The sequence below is a fragment of the Coregonus clupeaformis genome, chromosome 27 (genome assembly GCF_020615455.1).
Source record: "Coregonus clupeaformis isolate EN_2021a chromosome 27, ASM2061545v1, whole genome shotgun sequence".
NCBI lineage: Eukaryota > Metazoa > Chordata > Actinopteri > Salmoniformes > Salmonidae > Coregonus > Coregonus clupeaformis.
Genome location: NC_059218.1, coordinates 30556094 through 30570705, shown reverse-complemented (window position 1 = coordinate 30570705; position 14612 = coordinate 30556094). Strand labels below are relative to the sequence as shown.

General features: G+C 42.9%; 1 protein-coding gene across 1 annotated transcript; it reads left to right on the top strand.

Moving 5' to 3' along the window:
- The first annotated feature begins 359 nt into the window (after window positions 1-359).
- On the top strand, window positions 360-14476 carry LOC121541735 (serine/threonine-protein phosphatase 2A 55 kDa regulatory subunit B alpha isoform-like). The gene is made up of 10 exons (XM_041851007.2): window positions 360-626; window positions 7341-7418; window positions 9620-9717; window positions 9895-10060; window positions 10193-10305; window positions 10433-10610; window positions 10737-10901; window positions 11121-11290; window positions 12657-12748; window positions 12850-14476. The coding sequence occupies exons 1-10, from the start codon at window positions 620-622 to the stop codon at window positions 13127-13129; spliced, it is 1347 nt and encodes a 448-aa protein (XP_041706941.1). The 5' UTR covers window positions 360-619; the 3' UTR covers window positions 13130-14476.
- The last annotated feature ends 136 nt before the right edge of the window (window positions 14477-14612 follow it).

Below are 14612 nucleotides of genomic sequence, written 5' to 3'. Positions count from 1 at the left end.
GTAGCAGCCGCAGAGACGTTTTTGGTTATCAGAGATTTTAGTGCAGAAGAACTACAGGGGATTTTGAGAGAAAGGGTTCCAGCCTCCCAAGCCTATGGCCTGGAGTAGGTTATGTATGGGCCAAAGTAGTGGGAAGGGGTGGTGAGGTGTGTTGGGGATTGTGGTGTATAGGGTTAGATGACAGTGCAATTGTATTTTCTTGTGAACAAATGTGCTATGCACTTTCCAAACTGTGAACGGCAGCAATACGAAACATAGTGTCTAGTCTGCCGGAAAGCCCCGCACGAAGAAGAAGAAGAAAAATAATAAGAAGAAGGGTAACGTCAGAGTTGGGACGTCCCAAGGATCCCAGATAGCATGAACCCTAGTAGAAAAAGACCAGACGCGGTTGCGCCATTTTGAACTGTCTGTGGATGGTCGGTGTTGGAAGGACTTGTCCGGGAGGGTGCGCGAGTGATTGAACAAGCCGGGAGAGGGAGGAAAGAGAGTCAAGCAGGAGGGTGGCCCGCAACGTCTGTCCCACGATCTAGCGCCATCATTTGAGAGAGACCGCTTGCACGAGTCCATACCCGGCCAAACAAGCCCGGGAATCGAGCGCGCGTCTAGAATCCGTCTCGCCATGGCAGGTAAATGGAAAGCGTGATGTTAGCTAGCTAACTGATAGCTATGACATCTAGCTAGCTACCTGCGGTAATAACGTTACTGTAGCTAGCTAGAGAAGTTTAAATATAGCACATAATATATATATAGCTAGCTAGTTGCTAACGTTAGCTAGGAAATCTACCGGCGGTAATAACGCTAGCTATATGTAGATTTCCTAGCTAACGTTAGCAACTGTGTTATATATATATATATAAGACAATACTGTATTTAAACTTATCTGTAAGTCAAGTTAACTTAACTAATAGCTAAAGCTAAATAACTAAGTTAGGTAACTCATGATATGTCACTGGCCCTGAACCAATCATCCTCACTGGGGTCTAACTTTGCCTAGCTCCACGTTCCTCTCACACATCATAGCTAAATAATATGCATCGCTGTCATTTCAAGCTAACTGTTAATATTAAACTGTAACTAGTCACAGCTATACCAAAGACTATACTTTCCTTTACCATTGTGGCTATAGTATATAAAATAGCTAACATTCAGTGAGTTAGCCAGGCGGCCAAGTATTGGTAGTCAAGCTAACTAGCTTGCTAAATTATCCTTAATGTTGGTGGTACAATCGCGTTAGCCATCGCGTTACCTAACTAGCTACTGGTAGCTTGCTAGGCCTGAACGCAGCAAGCTAACCTAAACTTTGAGGGAGTCACCGGTGGCATTTGTGAGTCTCCTCCTCTGTCATGCATTGTGGGCTAGCTAGGCTACTGGTTAGTTAATGTTCTCGAACCACCATTTCTATATGTCTTGCAATGGAAGGCTATCGATCACATTTAACAGATTCGTCAGTTGCCGCAGCATGACCGGCTAGTTGAGCGGGAGTCGTGATGTGAAAGATGGTGGATGGATGATGACTGGCTTTTCTGAACGGCACCTTGCACCTGTACGATGTCCACCTTTAATGCCCCACCATGGATTAAGCCATGAGTCACAGTTGAGTTATATTGCTGGATGTGGGATTTGATGTAATATTTATGTGTACTTGAACATGAAGATTGTCAACACAATATAACTGTGCCATTTCCCTCAGGCTGGGATTGCATTGCTAGGTGTGATAAGAATGACCTGGCTGAAATCAGTCTAATGCAGAATGCAGCTAGCTATGACTCAGTTTATGCATGACATTCAGTGTAGGTAGGGCAAACCCGTTTTGGTGATTTCTGCTGTGGCGAACCGTGACTATAGGACTTAGGCCTTCAGAGGGACCAAAAATCGTCCATTATGTTGTATCAAACAAAAAAAATCAAGAAAATAACAACAGCTTCACTTAATGCGCCCAACATATCTTCTGTGGTCGGACCATTCGAGTTCTATTGAAGGAGGAGCAATACTTTTTGATGGCATTATGAATGAATCAAACAGGCCTGGCCGTGTTTTTCAGGCTGCCGCACACACAGAGACAGAACCGGCATGGACACAACGTGACACACAGCATAAAATAATGCACTATTTACACAACTCATGGTAGCCAACAGCACTATCACACCATCACCAATGGGGACAACAACAGTGTCACATCAAAGGTGACAGGCTCACAGTGCTGAAAGGACAGCGACTGCTATACCTGTGCACTCCATGGCACTGAAGGAGAGTACAATTTGGTCAAACACACAGACATGACTGATAGACAGTCGGCAGCAGTCACACACAGCATCAAATAATGTTAAAGAATAAGCAGCCTATTCACTCCAGTAGGCCCCATGAAATCATAATACAAAAGCACTACCATTTCATGTCCAAAATGAAATTAACAAACCAGCTATTACTTCCCATTGCAAATATATTTTATCACGTTCATCACACTAACCATTGATCTAAAGTTTAAATGCAACAATGTTTCAGTCATTATTTTCAAAGAGATAACTAACAGCAAGCGAGCTGCAACAAAAAACAGTGCCACTCACCAGATAATCATTTGTATAAAAAATATATTGTTTAAAAGTTAATCTTAAAAGGTGATGCTAACCAATTAGCAACAACATCCACCTTGAAGTTTATAACAGCTGCTGCAGTTGCCTTCGCCATTCACACTACTACAACACAAGCTAGCTAACATTATTTTATGCTCTCCTCTTCAAGGTTTTATGGCCGACTACAACCTATTAGTGTATTGCCGCCACCTATTGTATTGTCTGTTTATCAGCCTACTATTCTGTATTATGAATTCATTACCTCTTGCGCTCTCCGTAGTGACATGTTGAAGGCCTAGACAAGTAAAAAAATAAATAATAATAAGGTCCCATCCATTGCAAGTCAAAATGTGATTGGTTCACTCAAAATTCTGCTCTAATACAGTTGAATGGCAGAGGCCTTCTGTCCAGCTGGCTAAGCTAGCTAGATTTTTCTACCCAGAGACCACCAAAGAAAATCCTTATTGGATATATTTTTTTCTATTCCTTATTAACCCTTCTCTTTCCAACACAAACTGAAGAGATTAAATCAGAAAATTATTACAATTATTGTAAAGATGAAATAGAAATTAAAATGAAATGTCATTCAAAAACATATACATTTTTATAAATCCTTAGGCCTTCTCTGAGTGTATTGGTGTGTGTGGCCCAGCGTGTGACAAAATCAATAGTACAAAACAAAATATGTTGATCTGTTTTAAGCAATTGATCTTGTCATCGTGTTTACAATAAACTTTTATACTAATATCACCAATCTGAGGTAAAAAGGATGTGTAATTCCCCCCCAATTCAATCTGGTCAAAGCATCCGCTTGTGAAATGTAGTAACACGTACTGTCCACATCATGGAAAGTAGCGCAACGTAAATTAATTAGATATGGCAAAATAATTCAATTTAGGAGGATGGTAAACTAAGCAAATTCAGATTTTTACAATCACGTATTTCTCACTAGTTTAACCATTTGAGATTTTTTTAAATGCTCTGATGCACAGAAAGAACTCCCCATAGTGACTGTGCAGCAGCCCATTCATTCAACTTCCCTATTCAGTGTCTGTCAAAGTATACAGCGCTCTAAATATAGACCTGTCTGCCTTCCAGCATCTATTGTAAGTTAGCCAGCTAAAGAGGCCTTTGCAATGACTCTCTAATGATGGAATAGGGCTGGGTGACTATATCGATTCATGTTTTTGCGCAATATTCCAAATGCCTGTATCACAAGAATCAAGGTTTTGTATTTTTTGTTTTTATGAGCGTTTATGTCCGCTTGTTGTCTTTTTTTTGGTCTCGTCTCCTTCGCTCCTCCTGTGCTGTGCACCTTCCCATTTACACCAGAGATCTGAATATAATGACGAGATGCTCATGTCTCCACCCTAACAATGGGAGTCATTGTCCCAAAGGCTGGAAGGCAGGCGACAAGCTTAGGTCCAAAATAAGCCCATAGAAATGCATTGGGCTTATTTTTGACAGATTTTGGCGATAGTGAAACCTCTTGCTTCGTCTCTTCCTCTCTGTTTACACACACACACACACACCAAGCCCCTGCACTCACTCCAACAAAGTTGAGAGATTTCTACTTCTTCTCTGACAAGCAGTTTCAACTCGCTATTTGAGGTTTGGTCCAACAGAATCGGTCATATTAACACCAAAGTACATTGAGCCATTATTTTACTGTAATAGAGGAGAAGTGAACCTTTCTAACGATACTTTGTTTCAACTACTCAAATTGTGTGCAGAGAAGACACTACTAAAACAGGAGGATCAATGAACATTGATTCTGGCAAATTAATGCTCAGTTGGTCGCGCATGGCATTGTGTTACCATGTATTGCTAGCAGCATTTTAGCCAAAGACTGTTATACTATCTAGTCTTGTGTTTTATACATGTGCAATATGCATAAAACACAATTATATAAGGAATTGGCAACTTGTTCTCATTCTGAGAAATAAGTTAGGCCACTTGATTTCAACATCTGAACAAAGTGGACAGGCTAACATCATTTTCAAACAGTTGGAGACAGACAGAAGGGTGTGTTAATAACATGTTCTGTTCTGCCTTTTTAGCTAGCAAATAGTTGGCAACTTAAAATATAAAGATTATCTGGCTACTCACTAGGATGTGGATTTGTGCTTGAAGTTGTTTTAAAACAGTGTTAATTTTCTATAATGCCTGCTACAAGAAGTTAGTAATTATTAGTAAATGTGCATTATGCATGGTTCTGGTTAAATTTGTAACAAAAGGGCATTTTCATGGACCGACATGAATGCCAGATCAGTGACTATTGCAAAAAAGCTCATATTTATCCTAATTTCACAAGATCTGAATTCATTAGATTATTGCTGACTGTTTGAGATGCTGTGTATCTGACCTTTAACTGTACAACAGCTTATTTAGAGAGAAGAAATCACCCATACATTTGGAATAATCTAGATATGATTTCTAGGCCATATCGCCCTAGATGGAATAAGTTATTACTTGTTGACTGAGGGCTCTATTTTTTGCAGAGGCAGATGACAACCTAATTTAGCATACTAACCACACTTGTAATCAGCCAAGTAATATGCTATATGTATGAGGGTTCTGTAGTTCACTCACCCTTTTTCATGGGGCCTAATTTCAGAAAATAAACCAGTCCCATTTCCTTTTATCTATGGGACATTAGGCTTCACCCTCTGCATTGAGAACCTCATTGTCATACCCACCCCTCCTGCAGTTATCACACACCCAAACACTCTGCACCCCAAACATATTTGTATCAACAAATCTAACCAGTTCCATTGTGCAATAAAATAAATGATTACATGTGGAAATGTACAACTCAACCTGTTTCTTTGTGCAATGACAGTTTTCAATCGAGAACCTGTCGAGACTAGTTATACTGTACCTGTATTAACCCAGCCAATTTTGATAGACACATTTGAGACGGGCTATGCACAAATCTCTGTGGGGAAAGTTATATTTTTGATCTACAGTGCATTCGGAAAGTATTCAGACCCCTTGACTTTTTCCATATTTTGTTACGTTACAGCCTTATTCTAAAAATAAAATAAAAAAATATCCTCATCAATCTACACATAATAACCCATAATGACAAAGCAAAAACAGGTTTTCAGACATTTCTGCTAATTTATTAAAAATAAAAATAAAACGTTTAACACATTTACATAAGTATTCAGACCATTTTCTCAGTACTTTGTTGAAGCACCTTTGGCAGCGATTACAGCCTCGAGTCTTCTTGGGCATGACGCTACAAGCTTGGCACACCTGTATTTGGGGAGTTTCTCCCATTCTTCTCTGCAGATCCTCTCAATCTCTGTCAGGTTGGATGGGGAGCATGGCTGCACAGCTATTTTAAGGTCTCTCCAGAGATGTTCAATCGGGTTCAAGTCCGGGCTCTGGCTGGGCCACTCAAGGACATTCAGAGACTTGTCCCGAAGCCACTTCTGTGTTGTCTTGGCTGTGTGCTTAGGGTTGTTGTCCTGTTGGAAGGTGAACCTTCGCCCCAGTCTGAGGTCCTGAGTGCTGTGAAGCAGGTTTTCATCAAGGATCTCTCTGTACTTCGCTCAGTTCATCTTTCCCTCGATCATGATTAGTATCCCAGTCCCTGCCGCTGAAAAACATCCCCACAGCATGATGCTGCCACCACCATGCTTCACCGTAGGGATGGTGCCAGGTTTCCTCCAGACGTGATGCTTGGCATTCAGACCAAAGAGTTCAATCTTGGATTCATCAGACCAGAGAATCTTGTTTCTCATGGTCTGAGAGTCCTTTAGGTGCCTTTTGGCAAACTCCAACTGGGCTGTCATGTGCTTTTTACTGAGGAGTGGCTTCCGTCTGGCCCCTCTACCATAAAGGCCTGATTGGTGGAGTGCTGCAGTTTGGCCGGGCGGCCGGCTGAGTCTTGGTGGTTCCAAACTTCTTCCATTTAAAATTGATGGAGGCCACTGTGTTCTTGGGGACCTTCAATGCTGCAGGAATTTTTGGTACCCTTCCCCAGATCTGTGCGTCAACACAATCCTGTCTCGGCGCTCAACGGACAATTCCTTCGACCTCATGGCTTGGTTTTTGCTCTGACATGCAAGGATGATCAATGGAAACAGGATGCACCTGAGCTCAATATCAAGTCTCATAGCAAAGGGTCTGAATACTTTTGCAAATAAGGTATTCCTGTCTTTTATTGTTAATACATTTGCAAAATTTTCAAAAAATCTGTTTTTGCTTTGTCATTATGGGGTATTGTGTGTAGATTGATGAGGAAAAAACATTAATTTAGTCCATTTTAGAATAAGGCTGTAATGTAACAAAATGTGGGAAAAGTCAAGGGGTCTGAATACTTTCCGAATGCACTGTATTATAGAAATATCATACTGTAGTAGTATTTCCCCTGCCTTGACCTAGTGTATTATGTTTGACCTTTTGACATTAACAGCTGTTGATCTTGAGCTGTGCCTCAGTGCCTGAGAGTCATCTCTCCAAGTGCATTGTCAAAAGGCTGTGGAAGCACAGTCCTAGGACTCCTGAGGCCATTGCCGTTCATTTGGACTTTGTCTCCATGTAGTATCAGATGTTATTAAATACAAATTAGCTTATTGCACGAGATGGGACCAAGACAGTCACAGAAGGTCATTCTGTGTCTGTCTGTCTACACATTTTCTCACGGCAATGGTCAGGACACAGGCTCCCCCCTCTCTTCTAAACTACTCTTCCTGTCAGATTTGTAACGTAAACCGTCATGCAATATCTTGATCTGTAACTGTCATTCTGCCATTTCAGGATCTGGAGGTGGGAGCAATGACGTGCAGTGGTGCTTCTCACAGGTGAAGGGTGCCATTGATGACGACGTTGCCGAAGGTAAGAGCCCTTACTCACATTGGTCATGGCAACAGTGGTACTGTACAGTGGCAGTACTTGTTGCAGAATCATCATGGAGTCTTAGTAGTTGTTAATCATAGTTTATAATAAATTGATATGTTGTGCTGGATAAATCATACTCGCTGCGACACGCTCGTCCACTTATCTTGCATTCCCCTGCGGTCACCCATGTCTCCTAATCTCCCTAAATGTTACACTGCTAGCCTTGCAGACAGTCCAACACTGTGTAAGAGTGGCTGCAAAGTTGATTTCTGACACAGTGGCTTGATTGCTGCTTTCTCTTGTTGGCTTTTGTCCTGTGGCCTCTCATGCTGACACAGTCTGTCTGAACATCCAACAAGGTGTACTGTATGCAGAGTTCCCAAGCAACTCTATCCTCTCCTGCAAATCTTCAGACCTGCCAACCTGCACGCATTTTGCATACAATGTCTGCAATTTGAGGTCATAGTACCCTAGTACGAAAAACTACCCTAAAATACGCAAAAAAATTGGCTTCTACTTGGCACATCGTTTTTTGACTCAACAGTCTGAAGTTGGAGCTGAGCCAATCAGAGTACTCGGGTGAGGACAACTTCTTTTAACTCTCTGCTCCATCCCACCTTGGGCCCGCCCCCGGGAGTCGTAGTACTATTTTCCTCCCTCGAGCTGAATGGCAGCTCTCTACTTCGTCCGTTGACACCAATGATGTGTAAGGAAAGGGTAGGGAAAATGGAGAACGAACTGTTAGCCAAATATATTTTCCAACATTGTATGTGTTAGTCAAGCACATAACCACTATTATTTTGTAGTTATCTCCTTAGGTAAGGCGTCATTACAACGAAGGTCGTTAGCTGCAGCATTTAGTCAACTAAGCGAACACTTTCTTGCTCGCACATGCTTTGATCTCCGCAACCGTAGTAGGCGAAGGCGCATTAACTAGCATGGAAGCGCGTGGTGTTGTGGTAGTTCAGTGTGCGTCGCTGTGTGGTTGAAAACAGACATGGCAGAGAGCTGTTCCACTAATATCGTTCTTCAGAATGTTACACTGTTAAAGATTAGTAGGCCTATGTATGTTAATTAATCAGTTATTGATCTGACCTCTTGATATAAGCCATATGTTTTCATTTTTGCCATGAAAATAAAATTGGAATTATGGTATACCCTACTATTAATTAGAATAATCATTACCCCTCAATTTAACCTTAAAATGTGTCATTGAGACCACCTTCATTTCATTTTGGATCAAACACTATATTACTGTATTGGCTACATTGTTTGATATAATGGAAGACTCTAGGTTTCAGAAAATCGCAGTTACAGGTTTTTCAAAAATGCTAAATGCTCAACCTCCCCCCTACCCAACCTTAGGCCTACATCAGCACGACCCAATCCTAGGGAGAGCCCTGATTGTACAATAAAACATATTTCTAGTTAGCTGCTGAAGGAGCAGCCGATTACCAAGTATCCATAAGTCTATAGTCTACCATTCCTATTGAGGCAGTCTTCTGCCAACATCATTATTGGGCTAAAAAAGGTGCATTTGCCTATGATTTGAGCAGTGTGGGTGTCGCACTCCGCCGTCGTGGGGTTCAGGCCGGGGGTTCCGGGCTGAAGTGGTACTAAAAACAAATCTTCCAGGTTGATAGGTCTGGATCCTAGATCAGTCTATACCTGCACAGAAGGAGAACTGAGTCACCATGTGCACTGCTCCTGGTCATAGGTCAATCTCTCAACGATTTAGTGTGTGTTCTTCCCCCCCCACTTTACACGCGATACAAACACTCACCCACTTACTCCAACCCTTGGTCCCAGGGTGTTCAGCCTAGACAATGGCCTCCTGCTGCAACCTTTCTCTGCATTGTCTTTCTGCTCCAATAGGCAACAAAGTGTGTGTGTGTGTGTCAGCATCTGTCTGAAAAAAAAAAAAAAAAACACTGCTCCGGCCTGTAGAAACTAGGTTACCGATCATTGTGTGTCTGCTTTGGATGCGTTCACATTCTCAGTAGAATTCTATGGCCTGCCTCAACTCATCCAGCCCTAAGGCCTAAGACTCCAGCTCCTAGATAGCAGACTCCCGAACAAATCCAATGCTTGTAATGCTGACATGCTAACTGCCCTTGCATGGATACAAGCACCTGAAATTCCTTACCTGTTAGATAGATGACAGTGGCCTAATTTCTTGTTTTCCTGACGTTGTTCAGCCGACATCATATCTACTGTGGAGTTCAACCACTCAGGAGAGCTGCTAGCCACAGGAGACAAGGGTGGCAGGGTCGTCATCTTTCAGCAGGAAATAGAGGTATGGCTGCCTGTCTGGAAGTTTGGAGTTTGAATTCAAAATCAGCATTCTTAATTCTAGTTGCGTTTGAATGAAAAGTTGATGATGATGTGGAAAACAAAAACTAACATTTTCTACCCTTTCCTCTGCCTCTTTCTCCGTCACTTACTCCATATCCTCTTTTCTTCCTCCCAACAGAATAAGAGTCATCCACAGTGCCGCAGTGAGTACAATGTTTACAGCACTTTCCAGAGCCATGAGCCCGAGTTTGACTACTTGAAGAGTTTGGAGATCGAGGAGAAGATCAACAAAATCCGCTGGCTGCCCCAGAAGAACGCAGCTCAGTTCCTGCTGTCCACTAACGGTCAGTAATTTACCTTCACCTACAAACAGCCAGTTCACTCTCTGGTGATCTTTTATACATGCATGACATCACACCACCAAGCTTTCTTTGGATGTTAAATGTATTGATCTAGTCCTGTGTACTGATTGGCAGACAAAACTATAAAGTTGTGGAAGATCAGTGAACGAGACAAGCGACTGGAGGGCTACAACCTGAAAGAGGAGGATGGACGCTGCATAGACCCCAACACTGTCACTGCACTTCGGGTACGTGCTTAGCTAGCTGATTACATGCCAGGGGCTATAGTATAGAGAAACACTTGTTGTCACTGTGTGGGCGTTGCCCATACTCATAGACCCTCACCCGCTGACTCTTCCCTCTGTGCCCTTGCAGGTGCCCGTGTTTAGACCTATGGACCTTATGGTGGAGGCAAGCCCTCGTAGGGTGTTTGCCAACGCCCACACCTACCACATCAACTCCATCTCAATTAACAGTGACCATGAGACGTATCTATCCGCAGATGACCTGCGCATCAACCTCTGGCACCAGGAGATCACTGACCGCAGTTTCAGTATCCTCAACCAGCTGTTAATTATAGGATGGGTGGGGGAAGGTGTGTTTGTGTGTGTTTACCACCAGTTTATCCCAAATTCCTTCTCAGTAGTTGTTAGTCCCCCTTTACTCTAGCCCCTCCCAGACATTGTGGATATTAAGCCAGTCAACATGGAGGAGCTGACAGAGGTGATCACAGCAGCTGAGTTCCATCCTAACCAGTGCAACACCTTCGTCTACAGCAGCAGCAAGGGCTCCATCCGCCTCTGTGACATGAGGGCGTCAGCACTATGTGACAAGCACTCCAAATGTGAGTACCTATGATCACCAGTCACTTAGTGGCTTCTGCATCAACCTCTATATTAGGGGCTTACACGTTTGACCATTAGAAAATGTCTTGAATTCATTCACATCGCTGCAGAGGAGAGATGTGGAAATATCTTGGAAAAGGTTAGCTAGCACAGCAACATGCACTTTATTATCACTAATAGCAGTTTCTAAATGAACTTTACCTCTTCTCCCTCTCCAGTGTTCGAGGAGCCAGAGGACCCCAGTAACCGCTCCTTCTTCTCTGAGATCATCTCATCCATCTCGGACGTCAAGTTCAGCCACAACGGACGCTACATGATGACCAGGGACTACCTGTCTGTCAAGATCTGGGACCTGAACATGGAGACCAGGCCTGTGGAGACATACCAGGTGAGACTGGTAGAGGAAGTGTGGAGACATACCAGGTGGGACTGGCAGAGGGAGTGTGGGGACGTACCAGGTGGGACTGGCAGAGGGAGTGTGGGGACGTACCAGGTGGGACTGGCAGAGGGAGTGTGGGGACGTACCAGGTAGGACTGGCAGAGGGAGTGTGGGGACGTACCAGGTGGGACTGGCAGAAGGAGTGTGGAGACGTACCAGGTGAGACTGGCAGAGGGAGTGTGGAGGTTTGAGGTTGGGGAAAGTCAACAGATTTGGTAGTGTATGTGTGCATGCATGACTGTAAGTCGCTTTGGATAAAACGTATGTTAATTATGTATTAAATCCTCTAAGAAAACCAATGGTCCGAACCTCACCTCTAATAACCTGGTCAAAAATAAGGAAAATTGCACAGCATCGTGTCAGCTAGGCTGGATGCTGTGCGAGAATTAAGCTACCAGACATGCTCCCGTTGAACTCGTCATCTTTGTTCTCGAATCCGCAGGACATAAAACAATATAGAGGTAAGATGGATATCGATTTTGAGACGTGACATGTAGTATTTTCATATTTTTAGTATACACTTTTCATATTAATGCGAAGATTTCTCACAAAAACAAGCGTATCTCTGTGAAATGTCAACGGAGCACTGAGCGTACTGCAAGCTTTTTATTTTCAAAGCCTTTTACATTTAATTCAGCTCGTGTCATGGTAATTTTGCTTTTTGCGACCAGTAAAACAACATGTAAAATCCTCAAAAGTTGCTTCGAGAAAGCTGCACCACTCTGTTAACAGAGCTCTGTGCTTATTATCGGATGTATAAGGTTAAGAAATCCGACTTTATGGATGGACTGTTAATGAAATGTTAGAGCGAGACCCCACTGAACAATTAAGAACATGAATAATCATATTGGTCTTGGTAAAAATGCATTTTATAACATAAGGAAGTGAAACGTCATCACCAAAGCGCGTTTTCACCCACTCTGGGCAGAATGGGTTTGACACCCAATATATTATTATATATGGTAGAATTTATTTTAATCAGAGTGCAGATTTTTATCAAGGACTGACCCACCTTATTTTCTTTATGCCGTTCAGACAATGTCCACTAGGGGGTACTCTAAGATTATGTTTTTGCCAGACTGCTGCACTATCGCACCCTGAAAAAATTAGAAGCCAAACAATGAGTTTTACTTTGAACTTATTTAATGGTGTTGTAGGCCATTTCAATCATCTGAACCCGCACATTCTAAATATTAGATCCAAAATGACCCTCCTAAATACCCAGAATTGACCACTGTGGTGAACTCTGAGCTGAGGTTAGAGTATCTGACTCTAAGTTGATGACCTCTGACCTGTCTGTCCCCCTCCATGGCAGGTTCACGAGTACCTCAGGAGTAAGCTGTGCTCGCTCTATGAGAACGACTGCATCTTTGACAAGTTTGAGTGCTGCTGGAACGGAAACGACAGGTTAGCATTGCCAAGTCCTCAAATTGTATTCATAAATGACAATAACAAGCCCTAGGTTCTTCATTCCTTGTTTTAATCCTCTCCCTCATGTTCCTCTACAGTGTGGTGATGACGGGCTCGTACAACAACTTCTTCCGGATGTTTGACCGGGGCCAGCGGCGGGACGTGACCCTGGAGGCGTCCCGGGAGAGCAGTAAGCCACGGCAGGTCCTGAAGCCCCGCAAGGTGTGTGCCGGCGGGAAGCGGAAGAAGGACGAGATCAGCGTAGACAGCCTGGACTTCAACAAGAAAATCCTCCACACCGCCTGGCACCCCCAGGACAACATCATTGCTGTGGCAACCACCAACAACCTCTACATATTCCAGGACAAAGTGAACTAGATGTGCCCGTGAAGGCAGACATGACATCCACTACCTTCAGCCTCTAATTTTAGTCCAGGACAAAGTGATTGAGTGACAACAACGTCGCAGTCAACAACAACAAACCTGTCAATGGACAAAACAGACTTTGCCATGTTTCCAGGTGTGGAAAACTGAAACCTCATTCTTGCCCACCATCAGCCTCTGTGGCACAGTGACACGTCGCTCACATTGTTATTGTTTCGGTGATGTTGTGCCAATCTGTGTGCCACCCACCAAGTATCGCCCCACCCAGCCCAGCCCCAGGGCAACATGGGTAAAGAGTACCATGTATATGTATGTCTAACAACCACACTTAGAAAAATCAGAACACACCTAGAACTATCCCTGCCCCTGTTCAACAACTCCTCTCATTGGCTGGTGTCATAGTCATGTTTTTTATTAGTCAACTGCAAATCTGTTTGTTTTCTGTTTTAATTAAATTGCAAGAACTGGAGTTTTTATTTTTGTTCCTCTTCATAGTTGGAAAGGAAAAGGCGCAATGCTCGCTCACAGTTAAAAATGATTTTGCTTTATTTAAGCAAGGTTAAAAGATTAACGTTTCGGCCTTCATCATACCACATACTTCTTCACATACACACATGCACGCACAAACAAAAATGTATACACAAACTCAGACACAAACTCACACTTATCAAAGAGCCTAGCTGTCTCTCAAAGCTGTTGCTGCTGTTGGTGGACTGCTGCACCTCAGAGGAACACTCTAAAACATGTACTGAGCATGTTGTATGTATGTATGTATGTATGTATGTATGTATGTATGTATGTATGTATGTAGTGTGACTGGTCCTTTCTGCACACACTACTAGATGCACAACCAGTCTGTCTGGCCCAGTGAGGACTCCTTACTACTGCTATTGCTGTGGGTGGACAAGCAGGCCAAGGCTTGGGAGAGACTTGACTGAGTCTGGGAACCAGGGTTCTTGCTGTGTCTTGTCGTTCTTTTTTCCCCAAATTTTATTTTGTTCCTGTTTTCTGTTGTCAAAGAGAAGTGCTATAGGTATCATACTTGATCTGTATCATTGTACTCCAATAGTATACCGCAAATGACATATTGAAATGCTATAGATGTGTGTAGCGTTTTAAGCCGGCATTTTATGAAGAACTGCCACAATGACAGGGGCAAGGTTCAAGAAAAATCCTGAAACTGAGTACCCATTACTATGCTCTAATATGATCTTGCTCATCTCATGACTACACCAGTGAAATTTGAAGGTTGAAGTCATGATGACGTTTGACAATAATTACAAATACAGTCCAACTGTTGTAAATCTACAGTGATGGGAATAAAGTAAATACCCTTTTTTACTTATGTGTCACGCCCTGGTCATTCCATTCTGCTTCAGAATACACCGTATTCCTGCCCTGTCATAGTCCAATGATGATCCATCTGTTGATAACCACCTACATGGAAATAGGAGTCCTGACTATTTATGCCCCGGGT

Bases quoted from the DNA above. Each gene is read 5' to 3' on its own strand.
- LOC121541735 (XM_041851007.2), top strand. The intron at 11,291-12,656 runs GTGAGACTGGTA...CCTCCATGGCAG, and splicing joins GGCCTGTGGAGACATACCAG to GTTCACGAGTACCTCAGGAG. The intron at 12,749-12,849 runs GTTAGCATTGCC...GTTCCTCTACAG, and splicing joins TGCTGGAACGGAAACGACAG to TGTGGTGATGACGGGCTCGT.